The sequence below is a fragment of the Temnothorax nylanderi genome, unplaced genomic scaffold (genome assembly GCF_030848795.1).
Source record: "Temnothorax nylanderi isolate EJ_2023f unplaced genomic scaffold, tnyl_v1.0 TNYL_tig0136_pilon, whole genome shotgun sequence".
Taxonomy (NCBI): Eukaryota; Metazoa; Arthropoda; class Insecta; order Hymenoptera; family Formicidae; genus Temnothorax; species Temnothorax nylanderi.
Genome location: NW_027249198.1, coordinates 409,804 through 430,228, shown reverse-complemented (window position 1 = coordinate 430,228; position 20,425 = coordinate 409,804). Strand labels below are relative to the sequence as shown.

Sequence of the window (20,425 nt, the reverse complement as noted above, 5' to 3'; positions counted from 1 at the left end):
AACGAAACCAGCACAATGCGACGGCGCGGCGCGGCATAATGGGCCCTCGTCTTCACCGGGATCCGATGTGGTTACAGGTCAATCAACTCGAGCCGAAAGCGAGCAGCACAAAAGCCGCACATTTTCCTGACAGGAAAGAACAATGACAATTGCTAGTCGCGATGAGAGATTTAAAAAAAAATTTATTCCCCTTGTAATTTGTCCGGAACGACCGCTCTGGCGAAGCGAACGTCTAACAGCGTCATAGAAATGTCCAGGAGAAACGTTCGAGATCTCTTAGATATTCTTCTAACGTTTCTAGATAGCGACAACTTTTTAAAGCTTCTTTTTAAAACTTATAGCAATAAATGAGTAATTCGAGCCATTTAATATCTCAATCGTCAAATAATTAATTTGCTAATTAATTAAATAAAATAATTAACTGAATAAACTAAAATGCTGAATTTATATGTAACTTAAAAAAAAATTTTTTTTAATCACTCAGCAATTCACGCGGCATCAAGAAATGGTTAATTCGAATCGTTTTACATTTTGATCATCAAATAATTAATTTACTGATCAACTAAGTAAAATAATTAAGTAAACCGATGATATATTTAGCTTCCAAATTAACTGATCGATACAAGTTTAAATCGGACTACGCAATGTTGGAAGATATATGAGCTAAATTGATTCGAGGTAAACTTATTTAATGTGCTAAGCGCTCTTCCGGCAAAGGCCGCGTGCGGTGCGTCGAGCACGCACTCGAGCGCACCTGCGAGGCGAAGATCCTCTCGCGCGAGCTCTTGTATCCCAGTTTTCAGTCCGCTCGCGAAGCGCGTCTGTTGCGAAACACCTCGGCTCGCGCCGCGCGCCTGCGAATGTAATCGCCGACAATGTTATCGCGCACGCCGGAATTAATTACCATTAATTGCTGCACGCGGGCGTCCGTCCGTCGACCTTAGAATCCATTTTCGAGTTTTCCGGCAATTTTTCGCGACGATTTCGAGAACTCGCTAGAGTGCTTCGACTCCTCATTCTTGACACGCGATCGCTGGATAAACTCTATGATCTTCGAGTCTCGTCTCGACTTGTTCGTCACTTTGCGCTGCGATATTATTTTTGAGAAATAAAGTGCGAGAAAAGCTTCGAATCGTCGGGAGGAGAGGAATTTTCGAAGAGCCGGAGCTTGTTATTATTTATTCGTGGACGAACATGACGAGCGTGCTGTACCCTGAAATTATAAATACCGTCCCGCAGGACGACAGGAGCTGTCGCAGCGATGATTCCGGCGGCGAGGTCTTCAGAAACATCCCGAAGAACAGCAGCATCTTCCGAATCTGGAAGATCGAGGTAGCTATCAATAAAAATGATTGAATAACTGTAACACTGTGACATGGACATTTTCTTCAACGATAAAAAATAATATGCATTGCGGTACAAAAAGAAGATCATAAAGACTAATGTATAGTTGGAAGATTAATGTACAAAGTTAGAAATATATTGGTCATATAATAATCGTTATATGGATAAAAATGAGTTGTTTTATGTCGGCTGCAAAACAAGCGTCATCCTCTTTATAATAGTCAAATCAAATTCTATCCCTTTCTTAAATTTATACTCTAATTATTAATCTTGTATTTAATTTGATTTATATTTAATTTATTTAGTATATATATATTTTATTTCATTATTTATTATTTCTACTAAGTATTTACAATTATTTATTAACTACACAGAAAAACAAGAAGTGTCAAATAAAAATTTATATATATACTAGTACTTATTATATACGCAAGAATCTATAATCTTTTCATAAGAATTTAACTTTTTTTTCATGGTTTCAACTATAATACAAAATGATTTCATTCAATGCAAGTTTTCTTCGTTTGACGCAATATAATCTTGTTTCAAGATTTCCACGTTGAAACAAAAGATATATTTTCAAATCAAGAATATTTTTCTGTGTATTTTTAGCTATTATTTATAATTATTAATTTCCTCTAATTAGTCTTATATATAATTATTTATTTCACGCCTCGTTTACTCGGTGTTACGTATTCGCTTTTGTCGGACAGGGTCTACGGGCGACGGTCGTAAGCAGCAGCAACATGGGCCTCTTCCTCTCCGAGTCGGCATACATCGTCTACGCCGTGTCCGCAAAGGACGGTGCACTTCCTTACCCGGGCATGCCGGTACTTTTACTTCCATTGTGTTACGTCGTCGTGAGAGAAACCGCACGAAAGCGCAAGCACCGCCTCGCCTAACGAAATCCACGCCCTATTAGAACGTGATTTTTCTTCCACAGACTTTTGACTCTTCGAGTTTGGCGTCGAATCACTCCTCCGCAAAGAAAATAAACTTCTCATACACACGTAATTGTCTATGCAAAGAAGACATTTACATTTATTAAAGATAAGCTGCGACGTTTAAAAAGCTTGACATTAAAAAAGATATTTGCCCTTCTTTTCTTCTTTTCGTCTTTTCTTCCTTTCTTCTTTTCTTCTTTTCGTCTTTTCTTCCTTTCTTCTTTTCTTCTTTTTATTTTTATTCGCTTTATTATTTAGTTAATATATTCCTGGTGGTTCCTTCTGATAGATTAAGGATCTGAAGGACAGCTCGGTGGTGCGCGCCATCCACTTCTGGATCGGCGCCAACTGCGACTCGACGGCGTCCGGCGCCGCGGCGCTCCGCGCCGCCGAGCTCGACTCGCAGACGTCGGCGATGATCCTGACGCGCGAGGCACAGGGCCGCGAGAGCCCGCGGTTCCTCGCCTACTTCCGGCAGCGGCTGATCGTGGAGAACCTGCACCACGAGCCGCCCGCCTGCGCCCTGCATCGCGTCTCCGGCGTGGCCGTGCCGATCCTGACCGAACTGGAGAGGGTTCACTGGGAGCGCTTCAGCTGCCGGGACGTCATCCTCGTGGACGTCCGCGCAAAGTGCGTGACAGTTCAGGGCGATCGCGTACTACGCGACGCGAATCATTTTTACGTAACCGCCGGACGATGTCGAAATCCGCCGGTGAAAGTTTTTCGCGTGCAAAAAATGTATATACGCAAACCGAGGACCGAGTAATGATAGATCTGATCCCTTTAGCACCTAGAAATTTAATACGTCTAAGAAAGTTTAATAATTTCGTTGGAGTTGTTGAATATCCTAGATAGAATTTCAATTTTCTATATTTCGTCTTTTGAGAACTGAAAAAAATTGTCGTGTAATTATTTCTTCTTTATTTATAGTTTTTTTACTTTTTAATTTTAAAATGCAATAAATATTTTTAAATTCTTGAATATATAATATCTCCTTTTTTTATTAGACTTTTATAAATTCTTTTTATTAATTTTACAAAGAAAAGCGTGTTTTAATTCGTAAATAATACAACAGCAAAAGTTGCAATCAATAATAACACTTCAATTTGCCGAAATTAATTTTCACCGTTGTTCGTCCAATTTTACAAAACAAATTCTTGTTATTAGTTCCCGATAGAACTGTATGTAAAATCTATATTCCATTTTCCTTTATTAATTTAGCAATTAATATAATTTTTTCTCTATTAATTTCGTAAATAAAGTAATAAAAATCCTATAACAATTTCTTCTATATAACCACGAGTTTTCAAAAGTAGTTAAAAATTACAATCAATAATAACACTTCAATCTGCAAAATTTATTTTCATCACCGGCTTTCCAATTTCACAAAATAAATTCTTGTTATTAGTTCCCAATATAACTCTATAACTTCTAAATTCCATTTTTCTTTATTAATTTAGCAATTTATATAATTTTTTCTCTACTAATTTTGAAAATAAAATAATAAAAATCTTAGGATTTTAATTTCTTTTATATAACCATGAGTTTTACAAGAGTAGTTAAAAGATATTTCCCTTTTATTCTTAGGGGTGTCGTCTTCCTGTGGCTGGGGTCCCTGTCAGATCCCCTGCACAAACGTCACGCCGCCAGTCTCCTGGAGTCCCGGAAAGAGAACAACAACGGCCGTGTGGTGGTGGTCGAGGACGGCTACGAGCAGACCCTGCCCGCGGACGACCGGGAGCTCTTCAGCAGCGTGCTCGATCCCTCGGCGAGGGTGGTGGCGCCCGATCGTCAGCACCGTGTCAATCCCCCCAGCCCCATCAAGCTGTACAAGTGCAGCGAGCAGTCGGGCAAGTATAAGGTCGCCGAGCTCAAGTCCGGCCCGATTCTGCGCGGCGACCTGACTTCCGGTGCCGTGTACCTGGTGGACCGGGGCGAGGCCGGCGTCTGGGCCTGGGTGGGCCGCGACGTCAACGCGCGGGAGAGATTGGAGGCCGTGAGAAACGCGCGGGGCTTCGTCAAGAAGAAGGACTACAGCGACGGCGTGCCGGTAGCCAGGACGACGGAAGGTAGAGCGGGATTTGTTTTATCGCGCGATAAAATTGTCACACTCGGAGGCACAGTATTATTTAAAAAATCTCTTAAGAATACATGCAGATAAATGCAAAAGGACCATCAGCGTCTTAATTGTAACGAAAGAAAGAAAGAAAGAAGGAAACAATCGACACTATATATATATAGAAATTGAATGTAATTAAGTCGGTGATTAAAATAAAATTAAATAAAATGAAATAAACTAACAAAATTTGAGCCAGTAAGTCGGGAGAATTTTTAGAATTTTGAGTAATAGTATAAATAACGCGCGCCGTGCGTGTGTAATAGTCAAATGAGATTAAATGAATGAAATGAAACAAAGGTCACGAGCCGACGGAAATGAAGGCGCTGTTGAGGGGCTGGGAGCCCTCCAAGACGAGGCCGTTGACCTTGCCGACGAGCTTCGAGCCCGATTACATGAACGAGAGGCCCAGGATGGCGGCCGAGTGCCAGCTGGTGGACGATGGGTCCGGCGAGCGGACCTTGTGGAGGGTCGAACTGAAGGAGGGCATGGTCCAGGTGGAGGACGACAGGGGAATCTATTACGCGGAAGCTTGCTACGTGATGCTGTACAAGTACGGGCAGGGGCGAAGGTGTCGAAGTATTGTACGTGGAACTCTTTGAATTTACTAATCTTTTTTTTTTTTCGAGGGAGTCTGTTAAACGTAATGTTTCGTTTTGTATCGTTAAATTATTACTAATTATTTAATTTGTCAATAAAGCTTATTAAATGTTTTTCAATCGTGTCCATAACTATTAAAGGAATTTAATATCATTCGTAACTTTCTGAACACTACACAAGAATTGGGAAAAGGGGGAGGACTTTAATATCTTTTAACGTACGCGAAGGTAGCATTCATCTTGTGGTTGTAATTATTGTGAAAGATTCAAACAGAAACGACTATATTTTCATCAGGTTTATTGCTGGGAAGGTGTTCACTCTGTCAAAGTGGATCGAGATGCAGCTTTGACAGTGGCTTGTCGTCTGTCTGAAGAGACGAACGCACAGTTGGTGAAGGCGTCCCAAGGGAGAGAACCGCCTCATCTATTGCAGATCTACGACGGGAAGCTCAAGATACTCGCCGGACGCCACCGTGACTCGCGTAAAGTATCTCTCTGCTGTTATTCGGTTAAATAAAAGTGTAAAGAAATAACGATAAAAAAGAAATATATAGATATACATATAATAACGATAAATGAAAAATAACAAGGTACTGATCGTTAAAATATTTTTGGCAACAAAAATTTTTGACCTTTATGAATCTTGAAACTTTCTGCTTGGTACTGAAGCGGATCTCAATTTGGATCAAAATGTATACACTGAGAAAAAAATGTTGTTAATTTGACTAAACTCGTTTAGTTGTAGTGATTTGTTTAATGTAAATATTAATATATTTAAATCAAATATACGTGAGTAATATCAAGAAATATTTTATTTTATTTTATATAATATTTTTTGAATTAACAAATGTTAGCTTGACAGCCCGTGACCGCTGCATTTAGTTGAATCAAATAATATTTCTTTGAATCAACGATTTTTTTTTTCTCAGTGTATTAAGAAAGTTGTTCGACTGATTCTAGGTTTAAATGGTTTTGTTTACGCTCGTCTACTCACTAACAACTTGTAAGATAAAACATCAAAAGAAGTTTTACTGTTATAGTGCACGAAGAGAAAATAGAATACTTAAATTTATATGTGAATGAAATTCGAAGGGTGCATCATACCATCTTTTACAATAAAGATTCTCGATTTGCAGCGCCAAAAAAATATCTGGTCAGAGTGTTCGGCTCGACGCCGTACACGTCGAAAGCCGTGGAACGTCCGTTACGGACGAGCAGCCTGGACTCCAGCGCGGTGTTCATTCTCTTCTCCAGCGCGCCGATCGTCTGGTGCGGCGGCAAGAGCACCGGCGACGCTAGACAGACGTCGCGACGCCTCGCGCCCAGAAACGCGCCCCTCGTTGCCGAGGGTAAGGAGGGCAACGACTTCTGGACCGAACTCGGAGGTAATTAAAAAACCCAGATGAGTATATGGCGCGGCTCAAACTTTTCTAAGATCACATTCGACGTTATAATCATCGTTGCTTCGCGTAAATTTTTCCCGCTCAGGAAGAGGCGCCTACAGCACGGAGACCGAAGAGATAGGCGAGGAGCTGAACAAGCACCTGTTTCAATGCCGCACCGAGAACGGCCTCTTCGTGGGCGAACAGATCCTCGGATTCCGACAGAATTCTCTAATACCGGAGGCTGCTTGGCTGCTAGACGCCGGCAGCGTGATCTGGATATGGATAGGCAAGTTCTCCAGCCCGAGGACGCTGCAAGAGTGCGTCGAGGATGCCACTATATACCTTTACACTCATCCCGCTGGTCGAAATCGCAACACGACCATTTCTGTGATCAAACAAGGTGAGTTCCAGGCAATACAAAGTCGAAAAAAATTCTTAAAGCTGAATATCTTTCCCGGACTGGCAAGTTTTAAGTAAAAATCTAAGACATAGTAGTCTTACTTTAAAAAATAGGTCGGACAAACCTATAAAAGATATCTTAACTCAGATATCTTTTATAGGTTTGTCCGACGTATTTTTTAACGTCAGCTCAAACTCCTCCGCAAAAAAACTTTAGATCTATATATTTTATACTTTTTGTTGTCTACGATTTTATTTTTGTCGCTTCTCAGGTTTGGAGCCAGCCACTTTTATCGGGCTGTTCGACAATTGGAATCATAATCTGCTGAGGGATTACAAACCGTTCGACACCTTCTGCGCCCTGCTGGAGGATAGAGATCAATCGACGAGGACGCAGACGACCTCGAAGGCCACCACAGACTTCGATAATTACATCAAGTACCCGCCGGTGGTGCTGAAAAACGAGCCGGAGAACCTGCCAGCCGGCGTGGACGTTAGACGCAAAGAGATGCATCTGACCTACGACAATTTCATCGCGATCTTCAAAATGGAACCCGCAGAATTCGAGAAATTACCGGCCTGGAAGAGACAGCGTCTCAAGCAGGCCGCTGGACTCTTCTAATGTGTTTTCTTGTTTACTTTGATTCTAATTTAAATATTATTCCTTCCCCTTCCAGAACCAGAATTTAGAAATTATACAGTTATTCCTGCGCAATCCCGGTAATATCTTTATTACAAACATCGAATTGATCTATGATCGACAATTCTCATTGCTTGAAAAAAAAAAAATTATTATTTGAAGCTTATATAGAACGCTAGATTAATTAACGGAGTTTCATGCGGACGTGTCCATCAGTTCGATCGTGCGCACCGTCTCCTCCTCCACGACGATCGGTTGTATTGATTTCGTGAGCACCGATGTGGTGCCGGGCTTGTAACGATAGCTGATCTGCCGCTCGCCCTTCACACTGGCGGTGTCATACGGTCGCAAGTACTCGACGCTGTTCTTGCGAATGATGCAGAGATCCACATTGGATCCCGACGCAAGATCGTTGAACACGCCCGCGCGAATGCCGTCCGCCACCAACTGCTTCGCATCCTCTTCCTGAAAACCGTCAATTTTTTATTTGAGAACAGGGAGTTTTTAATATAAGAAATAATTTTAGTATACATTACTTAATATAAAAAGATATACATAAATCGAAATTAATTAATACATATATAAATATAAATATATTAACATTAATGTACGAAATGATAGATTTCATAATAAATAATAATGTGATAAATTTGTCACTGTTTACACAGAGTTATATCTAATCTAAAATAAACATTATTTTAGACCGTAGATTTATCAAACTTTTATTTGAATATTCAGCTTTCTCTGAATTCAAAATCTTAAAATAACAGCGATTACTATAGATCCAGAATACTCGACTGATTAAAAACACTCTTTACCGGCATGTCAGGTTTCCATCTGCTTTCGAAGACCGCCATAGCAGCCAGTGAGCCAGATCCCATGGTGGTGTACTTCAACTTCTCGGTTGAACCATGCGGATAAATGCAGTACAACTGGGGTCCGTCAATATCAAAACCGCCCAGGATGAGCGCAGCACCGATATGACCCTGATAACGGAATAGCATTTGTTTTATCAAAGTATTGGCGGTGCATACGGGCACGACGCGGCCAGTATTCAGACGATGCAGCTCCAATTGGCTAGCTATCATCTCGGTGGTCATTTCAGTATCGGCCGCTGTACCGGCTCCGCAACAGCTAAAAATAATTTCTCTTAATATGTTGCTCGTGAAATTGATTTGTTGTAAAGATAGAGGATGCTTACGATACTTACTACATATTGGGAGCGAGATAATGGATCTTCAAGCTGTACTTGTCAGCCACAATAGTGTCCTCGGTAGCTCGTGTATCACCGCCGAGAATAACGCCATCCTTGTATACTATTCCAGCGATGGTGGTACCTGTCTTGACTACTTTCGGAGCGGCAAAGCCTTTTTTGATCAAGGCATTGTTTCTGCGCAAGATAAATAAAAATTAGCAAACTCGATAAACCCCAAATTAAATTTAAAAATGTATAAATCAAATATATGATAATTAATTCGATAGAAATAAATCTTGATTTGCAGAATCTTTTTAAACAATAGAAATTGTCAAATAATTTGATACTTATTATATTAATTAGGAATTACAGTAATTAGCATTACAGAAGACAGCAACTCGATCATATACTTAGACTACGGTCAACGTGAGGCTACAAATGCTTCGAAGCATTCCTCTTCTCTTTTCTTTCAATGATTCACATTAAAACTCTTGGAATTTTTCTTTCACAAAAATAAGAGATTGAAAATATATAATATTACAATATACATATGACAGTTACATCGCAAGAGTTTCTTTTTGTAAAACTGATGTGTGACACAGCAGTATGCAGGTTAGTTAGAAGAACTCCAGATTACTTCCAGAATTATAAATTTTCGAAACAAGACAAAACTCTCACCTTTGGCAGAGATCGAAGGAAAAACCTGACGGCGGGATTTCCGGCGCGAGAAGCGAAGTCATGATTTATCTCGTGTGTCAAATATTGGCGATCAAAAAAGTGACACAACTACAACACCGTCCACTAACACTAACCTGGCAGTCAACTTTGGGTTGGGTAAGTTGGGTTATCATGTTGACCATTCGTACGTGTCATGCTGGGTCTACAATGCCAGTCGCAAAGTCGTGAGTCGCAAGAATTGACCAATCACAGTCGAATTTGAGGAGAATAATCGACTGTGATTGGTCAATTCTTGCGACTCACGACTTTGCGACTCGCATTGTAGACCCAGCATCATGCTCGAAAGAGCTCATGGCTGCATTCTTTAATATGATTGGTTCTTGCCATAAGTTTCTAATTGGATCTAAGTGTATAAACCAATCATATTAAAGAATCGCTAAGCTGTTTTTTTTTTACTAAACGCAGCCATTGGGAGCTTTCCAGCAAGTGACACAAGCCGACACAAACGTCGTTCTATCTTTCTTTTTTGGCAATGAGTAACAAAGACAAAACGATACCTGTGTCGACTTGTGTCGCTTGCTGGAAAGCTCCCATTGGCTGTCATATGGACTAGAGTCCCTTGAAGGGACACTAGCCGACAGAGGTGAAGCACATAAAATTGCAGGAGCCATGAGCAGAATGCAGAAGCCATATGCGCATGCGCTATGGTATCTGGAGCTCTACCAAATACCATAGCGCATGCGCATATAGCTTCTGCATTCTGCTATTTCTGCTCATGGCTTCTGCAATTTTATGTGCTTCCACCTTTAACTCCTGTCGACCCTTAATCAACTCCAACGACAAATATGCTCAAATATTTATATGTTATAAATATAAACGCACAAATTATATTTGTATATACAATACTTGTCTTTGTATCAACAATTGTTAAGTCATGTTAAGTCTCCAAGCTGACTTTGTATAAATCCGGCAAGAAAGCATAAGAAAGATGGCGACGAGTAGGCGGGATTGCGGGAAAGCTTGTGCGAACACTGCGAACTGTACGAAGCCGGAGTGCAGCTGGATCGATTGGAAGGATGCACGCTTTCTTGAAGACCGGGAAGTTGGGCGCTCCGGCGGACGTCAGGAAACCTTCAACCTCTCGGGCCAAGGACGATAAGAAGGACCTGACGCCGTGGGTGGAAAAATAGTGAGTTTACACCAACCGGCAAGATTAACCTCTTGACCATCACACGCAAGAAGGCAATCTTCTAGCCAGAAATTATGATTATTTTCTTTTCAGTGCAAAAAAGAATTAAGATCGAAGATGAATATTTTTATTTCCATCTTTTCTTTGTTTACAGCCGGCCGAAAAATGTCGACGACATTGTGGAGCAAACGGACGTGGTGAACGTGATACGGCAGGCCATGGAACACGGAGATTTTCCCAACATGCTGTTTTACGGGCCACCGGGTACCGGCAAGACCAGCATCATCCACGCAGCCGCGAGACAGATGTTTGGTAGCATGTATAAGGACAGAATACTGGAACTGAATGCCTCCGATGACAGGGGCATTCAGGTTGTGAGAGAGAAGATCAAGTCCTTTGCGTTGCGCAGGGCTAATCCTAATGGACCGGAGTGAGTTTAGGCAGACTTTTCTTAACCCTTTCGCTATGAAAGGCCGTTATTTCTAATTCATTGTATTAACGAGTCATAAATGTCATTTATTTGTATCGAGATATTAAAAATGATCAGTGATCAATGCTAGTGATGAACCAGTAAAAGGTCTGACGGCTGCAGAATTTTCGGTGCAAAAGATTGTTCGGAGAAAGGCACATTTTGTTGTTTATCAAGGAGTCTAATAAAGTGTTTTAGTACTCTTTATTGGCAACAGAACAGAAAAAATGTTCACAACAGCAGAAGGAACTACAAGATTAGTGACCTTCTGAGAAGCGTGAGCAAACATTTTCAATTTTCAAATATTTGCGTGAGTCGAGTAAATGTTATCGAGATTGCTTATATTTTTCTTAAAGGAATTAAGGCCGGTATTCATAGTCGGATCTTATTTCAAGATCGTCTTAAGTAATATCTTAAGCTGCTAATACGGCTCTGTGATTGGTTCATAACATCTTAAAATCGTACTTAAGACGATCTTAAATATAAGATCCGGCTATGAATACCGGCCTAAATTTTATATTTATACTTGAGATAATTAATTATTTTATAAACATAAGAAAAAAGAAATTGTACAAGTCGAATTGATCTGACGCAAATACTTGAAAGTTGATCATCTCTTTTGAACGTCTTGCGCGCCGTACTGCAGTTTATGATCAAAACGGCACAATCTGAGGCATAATGTAATTCTTACTTAATATTAATTAATGAAAATAGATAATACAATAGATTAATGAAATTAATTTTTTATATTTACAGCGGGAGAAAATGTCCGCCATTTAAGATCATCATATTGGACGAGGCAGACAGTATGACCGGCGCCGCGCAAACGGCGCTTCGTCGGATTATGGAAAAAGAGTCGCACAGCACGCGCTTTTGTCTGGTGTGCAATTATCTGTCGCGAATCATCAAGCCGATAGCGTCGCGCTGTACCAAATTCCGGTTCAAGCCATTGAGCGACGACAAGAGTATTGCCAGGCTCGCGTACATATGCAACGAGGAAAGTCTGAAGGCTGATAGAAAAGTCTTGGAGAAAATCGTTGAAGCATCGGGTGGCGATTTGAGACAGGCTGTCATGTGCTTGCAATCGATCACACGATTGAAGGGAAAAGACTACGAGATTACCGTAGACGATGCACTCGACGTTATCGGGGTAAATATAGGTTCCTGTAAAAATTTTTTTTTTGTATGACGAGATTGAATAATTTTGAATTGTGGTGTGCATTTATCATTTTAGCTGGTTCCCGATGATCAAATTAATACACTGTGGGAGGCTTGTAAAAAGGGGAGTTACAATAATGTCCAGAAATTACTCGAAAATTTGCTGCTGGAAGGATATCCGGGATCACAAGTATTGTCTTAATTATTTCCATAATCTGTTAAATTAAAAATGTTTTAAATAATGATAGTAAAAAAATAATACTGATTAGATCAATTGATTAGATCAATTTTGTTTGATTTTGATTATGTTAAATTTCAGGTAATTGAACAATTGAACGAGAAAATTATTTTCTCCGTTGAACTTACTGACAAACAAAAAGCGACGATTGGTGATGTGCTTGGTGTAAGTATAAGTAACTTCTTAGATATATAAACAAAAAGAATAATATAAACTGAATGTAAATGAGAAAATTTTGTTTTTTAGGAATGTGATTACAGATTAACAGAAGGGAGCGATGAATATCTGCAACTTTTAAATGTGTTTTCTACTATTTTGATGGCATGCAAATTGTAAAAAAATTAATTTGCCTTTGTACATTTATGTATTTATATCCATAGGCTTACATTATGTATAATAGTATAAAGGTTTTATATTTTTATAGAATTATTCACGGTATTATATGATTTACTTACCTTTTATAGTTCTTTTAATTAATGTGAAGAAGAGTTTGAGATTATTAAAATGCAAACAAAATTTTTAAAAACATTTTAGAACTGGCTCTAAGCAAAATGATAACATTTTATCGTGCTTTATATATTATGTTTATAATTATAAACATTGAGATTTAACTAGCTAGGGAATAAAATTAACTAAAAAATAACTAACATATCTAGTGTATTCTATATCTAGGGATACATGTATGTTTCTAAATAAACTACACACATTAGCGCCAGAGTTACTAGAAAATCTAAGAATTTCACTATACCAACGTCACAAACATGCAACTAAAACATCCCTATATTTCGTTGAGCATTTAATTTCTCCAACTTGAGAAAAAGCGTTATCACGAACAATCGAAAAGCGCCAAATACAATGCACGATAAATTTCTGAAAAATTGTCGACCTATACAAAAGGAAATACCCTCGATTGCATTGATAAAAATCATTCCGGCATCGTTGGAAACGGGGCTCTCAGTATCCCGGCGCGGTCGCCGACGGACGCCGTTCGCTGAGCACCACTGACGCTCGGCGTGTAGGGGCTAGGGCTAGGGGCGTCGTTGCTACTGCGTGCAATGTGTATCGTGTAGGCGTTGGCGAGGAAGGAGGCGAGAGCCGCGAGACCGCTGTCGCCGCCGCCGCCGCTCGCTGCTCGTTCTCTCGGGCGACGTGTCATCCGTGAGGGGAAAAAAAAGAAGGACAATAACGTGTGCCCGCGTTCGCGGCAGCCCGGTGTTCGCGCGTTTTGCCGCACGTGCGTCGCGTTCCTCGAGGAATCCTCCGTCGCTCGAGCGCTCGGTTTCCTTCGCTCCCGAAAGAAACGGCTCTAACGCGCTCTCTCTCTCTTTCTCTCTCTCTCTCACACACACGCACACTCTTGCTCTCCACCCTCTCCCCCCCCCTCTCTTCCACCTCTTCGTACTCGGTGCCTCTAGAGCCTTGTCTCTCTAGCCTCGTTCCTCGGGCCACGACGGAGGAGCCACGTCTCCATTCGTCTCTCCGATAACGCGGCGGGTGCCTCGCTCGGCGATTATTGTTATTCCGCGAGTGGTGGTCGGGGAAGGTCGCCGCCAACGCCTCCCTTCCCCCCCGTGCGAGCGCGGCGCGCGGCGTCCCCGTGGTCGTGTCGCGTTCGTGAAAGAAAGGGGAACGGACGGGGACGGAAGGAACGGAGGCGTGAACGACGAGAGACGTCTGTCCTCGCTCCTCGCCGCCGCAGCATTGAGCATCGTCCTTCGGCATCGCTACGTCGTTTCGGAGCAACAACGTTTTTCGGAGCGGAGCACGTCGTTCGCTGGCTCGCGATTATCTCCCTCTCTTTCTCTCGCTCGCTGGCGTAGAGGTCGTGACTTCCGGAGAGAAAGGAGAGAAAGAGAAGGAGAAAGAGAGAGAGAAAGAGAGAGTGAGAGGACCGTTCCGCGAGGAACGGAGCACCGAGCGAGAAAGGCGTGCTGACCGCGTTCCTCGCCGCGGTCGAGCCAGGACCAGGCAGCAGCGGTGCAGCAGCAGGAGGCGGATTTTCTGTGATCCTCCTGACACTCGCCGTGACGTGACGTTCCCCGAGTGACTCGCCTCAAAGCGGGATCCATTAGCCGCAACAACGGTGGGTTTTTCGTTGTCCGGTGCCCACCGCACCGCTCTCCGTCTCGAGGTCTATTACCCGTCCCTTCAGGTCCCATTTTACTATCCGGAATCCTGCGGAGAATAAGAGAAACGTTTAAGCGCGCGAGTGATCGAAGGACGGATTTCCGACGGATTTTCGGGATCGGCGTCAGACGGAGACGCTAAAAGAGGAAGAGCTGAGAAAGGTCGTTTAAGAGAAGAAGATAATTCTGCGAGCCCCGCGGCTTCCTGCGAGAGATGTCCGGCGCCCTGAAGGGAGATCCGACCGGCGAAGCGGGCGGCTAGTTGCGGTGCATGCCTCGGCGCGGCTGTGTGCATCCTGCGCTTCTCCCGAAGGCCGGAAGGACGATCCCGACGGTCGTTCCGCCTCTGCGAAGGAAAGAGAATACGTTAATTTCGGACGGGACATCGAAGTTCATTATTCGGAGGATCTTTTATTACTGAGGGAACTCGAAACGAGAGAGAGAGAGAGAGAGAGACGGCACAACCGGTGCCCCCCATGTGCGCACCGAGGTGCCTGAGGAAGCGCGTGGCTTGACGCCGGTTGGCCTTATTGAATCAAGGAAGCGGAGATTTTCTCGAAAAGAATTGGAAAATTTCGCGCGTGACGCGCGTCTCGGCCGGACAAAGGCGTGGATGATACCGGCGGGCTCGCGGGACCACTCGACGACGACGACGACGACGACGGCAGTCACGAGGCGGATCGTGTTTCCTGCGGCGGTAACGGGTGTCGCGGCTGATACGTGGAATGTGACGGGAGACGTCGCGCGTGGAGTAGCGAGTCGTAGAAAAGGTAAGCCAGGGGGAGAAGAACGGAGAGTAACGCGTAAGATGCACGCCGGGGGACTGGGATGTACCGTAGTTAGCTGGAGTAGCTGGAGATTCCTCGAGGAGCTGCTCGATCGGCCGAGACCGTGTTTCGAGTTCCAGAATCCCTCGAGACTCGCGGATGGATACATACCGAGTGTCCTGTTCGCGTATTCCCTTTGAGTCCCGCGCGATCGTCGCGTGGAGGCTCTTAACGGCCGGCCCGGTTCCTCCTCGATATCGAGCAAGCAACGCGGAAGCTGCACTTTCTGTTTAATAATGAAGAGCACCCTCAAAGATCAAACTTCGAGAATGCAAATGGAACATTTTATCCGTCCTTTAACTTTGCGTTAGATCTTTAGTTTGATGGAATTTTAACGCATTTTCAAAGGGACTTTGGTTCTAACGAGGAAAATAATGTCAATATATCGTACATATTTGATGTGAAACTTTATATTCTAACAAAACAGTAACTCCCGTCGCCAGTAAATAATTCAAAACAAAAGTCGTTTTAGTTCGACCCAACTGGCCAAATTAATATATTATTCATAAATTGCACAACGTTTCGGCCGAGAATTCCGGCCCTTTTATATTCTAATATATCTCTGGATTGCTCAAATTTTAATACTCGCTGAATATTAATTAAGAAAATTTTAAGATTACATTGTGGAAGAAGAAATGTGAAAATCTCTTCTCCGTTAAAATTATGATTAAAATTATACTTCTTAATGGTTGGATTCTCTTTGAGGACATCTTCAGGTCTTAAATTTTATATGTTAGAATCCTCTTAGAGACTTCGGTCCCCTCGCATTCTTGCACATTTAAAAACCTTCAATCCTCTTTTCGCAGTATCCTTTTTTTTTATCTTTGGTTCCACGGATACGTTCCGGTCGCTAAACGTCCCGATCCCCTCGAGCTTCGACCTTTGAGCCCTCCCAAATTAAATAAGGATCCATCGCGCGACACTAAATCCGGAGTTCATAGCTCAGTTTTGCGCGACACATGCGCTCTCCTCTTCCTCGCCGCAGCGTTTTGCTCGCGATCGGTCGCCCCGAATCTCTTTTTTCAGCTACAAAACTAGAACGTACGAGAGCGTTTCGAAAATAGTCGTACTCGTCGATTGATTATTCACGTGGATTATACGCGGTCGCGCGACCCCGGCACGGCGCGTGTTACTCCATGAATGATTATAATTATCGGCGCGAGAGAGATTCGGCGTTATTTGCATTATCCGTTTATCCGCGGGCGGACCGACCAATCGCGGTGGGCAATCCGATTGATTATGTTATACTGATGAAGCTATTCGGCTATTCGGGGTTCGACTTGAAAGGCGAGGAAGTATATGTATAGGTCTTTGAACTGCGTTATCATTCTCGAATTAGATCTACGCCCGCGGCGTTATATGCGCAGACGAATAATCGAGTGTCGCTCTGTCCATTCTGAGGGCGGGCGAGTTACATTTTGACTAAAAATAAAATTACATTTGTATTATTTAACATCACCTCCCAGCGTTTATTCTACGCGAGAAAAACACACTCGTGCGTCACAGAGTTATCAATAGGATTAACACCTAATAAATACAATAAAAATGAAAAAGCCGCTAAATATAGATCTATTTATCTTTTTATCCAAGATTAAAAGGATATAAAAGATAAAATAATAAAGAAAGCATAAAATCTACATTTCAGTCGGATATTTTGAAATAAATACGTTAAGTGTTTTCAAGATCGTAATAAAAAGACTTTAAAAAGCTTATTTATTTGCGCTTTTTTTACCGATGACAGGAAATTATAAAATAAAAAATAACCACGAGCAGAATAAACAAAAAAAGATAAATTCATCGAAATATTTCGCACTCATATGAAGTTATCGTACAATACAGAACAATTTCTGATTTCCGAACAATGAATTCGTTCGGTATACTTAATTTCTAAAATAATGCCGAAGTATCCCGATGCTTTATATAATCGATTTTAATCGCGGCCAGTTTAATCAAAACAACGATCAATTTATACAAATCACGCATTTAATCTAATTGCAAGATTTGCAATAAAAGAATCGCGATTTGTAAAATAAATTACATTTAATTCAATTATAGACACATGTGTAACATCCTTATGATTGAATTCAACTGCCATTCAGCCCAGCAGTTGAAGTCACGTTTCCTTCGGCCGCGCGATACCGAGCGGCCGGCGCGGCGCGCAAGAAGAGTCGCGGGGCGATGGAAACACTCGTAAGAATCCGCAGAAAACGATGAAGTTCGTCTTCCGCGTTATCAGACGGTGCGTCGTCGCCGGGATCGATAACGAAGCCAAGGCGTATTTATCCCCGAGAGCACACAAGTCCAGATCCGGCGCGCCGCGATAAAGCTCGAAAGTTAGTATCTTTTATCTCGGGAAGAGAGCCGAGGCCCGAGGCTCGCGCGCGCGAAAGATCCTCTTTTTTCCGTCTCTCTCCCTCTAGTCCGCTTTCCACTTTTCGTGCCTCTAATTAAGCCGCGGTCGCGCCGAGAGAAGTACAAGCCGGAAATAGAAAATTAGAGCGCGCCGCCGCCGCCGCCGCCGCCGCCGCCGCCGTCGTGCGGGATTTGAGACCCTTTTTCCGGATTTGAAAACCTGTCGCAGCGTAAGTACGTGTCAAAAATTCCACCGAAAGGTCGTCGTAAGACCCAAGAAGAATCTAACGTTGTTGGAATCGAACTATAGTATATATATCTTTTGTTAGAATTAAAATCTTAACCCTTAAATGCCACACCTCTCAAGAATCTCGTAAATGACACATATGGGGTCTAAAAGACCCCAGCATGAAAAATGTCTCCTTACTTATTGATTTTTTGATATTTAGTTATGAAAATTATTTTCAATGTTGTTCAAGGCTTAGAAAAGAGAATAAAATGCTTATATTGTTAAAATTTCAATTTCAACATAGTATAAAAAATTAAGATCGCCAACAGTTAAAATGTTGGCTCCAAAATCAAAAAAATAATAAATAATAAATAAATAAATATGAGCTCCATATTTGGCGGGAACATTTGAAAATATATCATTCTAAAGGGTCTGGGGTCCGCTGGACCCCGGGTGGCATTTAAGGGTTAAAATATGTGAAACCTATATTACATATTAATATATGACACTGTAGTTAAATAACTGTATTTCAGTCGAGATTTATTTTATATTTGATATTAAGCTCAAATATAAACTATGAAGACCATGTGAAGACCATTTCCCGATTTTCAGCAAATTTTTTCCTGCGATCTTGTAACACGAAACTTTATGTCTTCCTCTATATTGTTAAATTCGTAGTGTCAAATTATATTTAATTTGAGTCATTTTTAACTATTTTTATTGGTTGTCACTGCTCCTATTCAATAAATCAATGGAGTTAAAATAATAAATTGCAACACACATGGTAGTTAAAAATAACAAAATGGTATTTAATTCAAGGTATAGGTTCAAATTTTATTCTTTAACATTTAACAATGTATACAGGATGTTTCTTAAGTAGGGGAGACCGGGGCCTAACCGTCAGTTTTTTTTCGGTGCCGATTTTTAACAAGAAAATAAATAATTTTAGTTAAATGTGGTATACCACTGTAAAGAGTGAACCTTTAGCTACAAAATTTATATAGGAAATTTTTATCTACGTCGCTTTGTTTAACCGGTATAGAGCAAAAACGACAACGGTGGAAAAATTGAAATCTCAAAAATGCCGGGGTTTAACCGTCACACTGCATTTTCAATACATATACGTACATCTAATCCTAAAAAATGATAGGATACATCTTAATAATTGTTTTTTAAGAGAAAAAGTATAAAAATTTATTTAAAATTTTTATGCGAAACGTTATTAAAAAATAGTTACGAGGGTTCCTCTTTCCGCAGAAGTTACTCGCCCGACTTGTTTCACTCCTCGACGTCCGATGACTCTATTCGGTGTCTGAACGGTTGTAATTCCCGTCTCATCCATATTCCATATGCAGTGAGCCTGGAAATGCCCGGAAATGCCTTGGAAATGCACCCGGACTGCTTACTGACGGATTAACCCCAAACACAAGTTTCAGGTTTGATCGCCCACGAAATATTAGACATCAACGATAATGAAAAAACTACACTGGATTCGTGTTCAGCATGCATTACTCTTTATAATCACGTACCTCGAGATTTGGAGAGCAAATATTATTGCAGATATTACAAAATTTCCACGCGCAGAAAATGTAACTTTCACCTTCCGAAAACACGTTTGCCCTCGTAAAAATCATAACACGGCAGGTAAACTGCCGAAACTCCGTTGGTCACATGGGTACCATAAGCAGCGTTTACAATGTTAATAGCGAGTTCGCACAATATACAGATTCCGAGATATTTGATTTGACGGTTCAACCCCGGCGACGGTTAGGCCCCGGTCTCCCCTACTGTTCGATATTTTAGAAATTGACGTTTGAGATCGCTTTGTGAAGAAAATTATAGATACAAATTTTTTTTCTTCCTAAAATGTCTCTGAAAATTAACTCCTAAAATACTGGATGGTACTTAAAAACTACCCTGTATGTCGCAACGTTTCCGCGTATATTATTGTCCATGGACCGAAATGAGAAGTAAAATATGAAACGCGCAAGTAGACGCTGGTAATCCTATACCTTGCTATATTTTACATATTATTTTATTCTCTCTTATTTTTTATATTTATTACATCTCATGTTTTACCATTCCGTTTCCAAAGAAGGTTTCACGACATTTTTAATACTTAGACACTAAAAAGTCAGCTGTCTTCTTTAATTAACGCTCGCACGTTTGATTGATAACGCTTAAGGTCCAAGGACTCGATAATGTTCAGGCATCGGTGATTATGTCGCCGATCAAACGATCTTCTATCGCGTCGCTGCCAATCATCGAAGTGGAAACTCGCCGCAGCCGTTTCCCTTTGACTCGCCGCGCCCCGGATCGCTTTCAATTTCCCCGACTTTTCCCGGCAACTCGGACAACTCCGCGACCGCCTTGTTCATCATTCGCTCGAAACAATGTCACTTCGCCCCCACCCACCCCCACCCCCTCCCTCCCACTTGACGAACCGCCCCTATGTACGCTCGATGTCACTCGATATCGCGTCCGAGTAATTTCGAGTGCACGGAAAACCGAACTCACTATCAAACTTGATGCTAGAA

The 20,425-nt window shown here is 41.7% G+C and overlaps 4 protein-coding genes and 1 long non-coding RNA gene across 7 annotated transcripts in view; 3 read left to right on the top strand and 2 right to left on the bottom strand.

Annotated features, from left to right (window-relative positions):
* Nucleotides 1-913: 913 nt before the first annotated feature.
* On the top strand, nt 914-7,461 carry Qua (villin like protein quail). Its single transcript, XM_071714175.1, has 9 exons — nt 914-1,332; nt 2,058-2,174; nt 2,578-2,918; nt 3,876-4,357; nt 4,705-4,988; nt 5,299-5,485; nt 6,140-6,388; nt 6,492-6,788; nt 7,060-7,461. Exons 1-9 carry the CDS (start codon nt 1,195-1,197, stop codon nt 7,407-7,409), a joined length of 2,445 nt encoding a protein of 814 aa, XP_071570276.1. The 5' UTR covers nt 914-1,194; the 3' UTR covers nt 7,410-7,461.
* Nucleotides 7,462-7,488: 27 nt separating this feature from the next.
* On the bottom strand, nt 7,489-9,460 carry Prosbeta2 (Proteasome beta2 subunit). Its single transcript, XM_071714173.1, has 4 exons — nt 9,301-9,460; nt 8,638-8,817; nt 8,246-8,561; nt 7,489-7,892 (listed from the first exon to the last, which is right to left on the bottom strand). The coding sequence occupies exons 1-4, from the start codon at nt 9,360-9,362 to the stop codon at nt 7,623-7,625; spliced, it is 828 nt and encodes a 275-aa protein (XP_071570274.1). The 5' UTR covers nt 9,363-9,460; the 3' UTR covers nt 7,489-7,622.
* A 786-nt stretch (nt 9,461-10,246) lies between these two features.
* On the top strand, nt 10,247-12,783 carry LOC139777035 (replication factor C subunit 4). The gene is made up of 6 exons (XM_071714187.1): nt 10,247-10,489; nt 10,644-10,919; nt 11,715-12,108; nt 12,193-12,306; nt 12,436-12,519; nt 12,601-12,783. The coding sequence occupies exons 1-6, from the start codon at nt 10,377-10,379 to the stop codon at nt 12,688-12,690; spliced, it is 1,071 nt and encodes a 356-aa protein (XP_071570288.1). The 5' UTR covers nt 10,247-10,376; the 3' UTR covers nt 12,691-12,783.
* A 591-nt stretch (nt 12,784-13,374) lies between these two features.
* Nucleotides 13,375-20,425, top strand: part of P120ctn (adherens junction protein p120) — a 51,833-nt gene continuing 44,782 nt past the window's right edge. For 2 of the 3 annotated variants that reach the window (XM_071714201.1, XM_071714197.1), the window contains exon 1: nt 13,375-15,250. The gene's annotated coding sequence lies outside the window, so the exon portion shown is untranslated. The remainder of the gene's footprint in view (nt 15,251-20,425) is intronic. The other variant, XM_071714198.1, reaches the window with a different exon arrangement.
* On the bottom strand, nt 18,702-19,879 carry LOC139777041 (uncharacterized). The gene is made up of 2 exons (XR_011719252.1): nt 19,126-19,879; nt 18,702-19,024 (listed from the first exon to the last, which is right to left on the bottom strand). It is a non-coding gene; the product is annotated as an uncharacterized lncRNA (long non-coding RNA).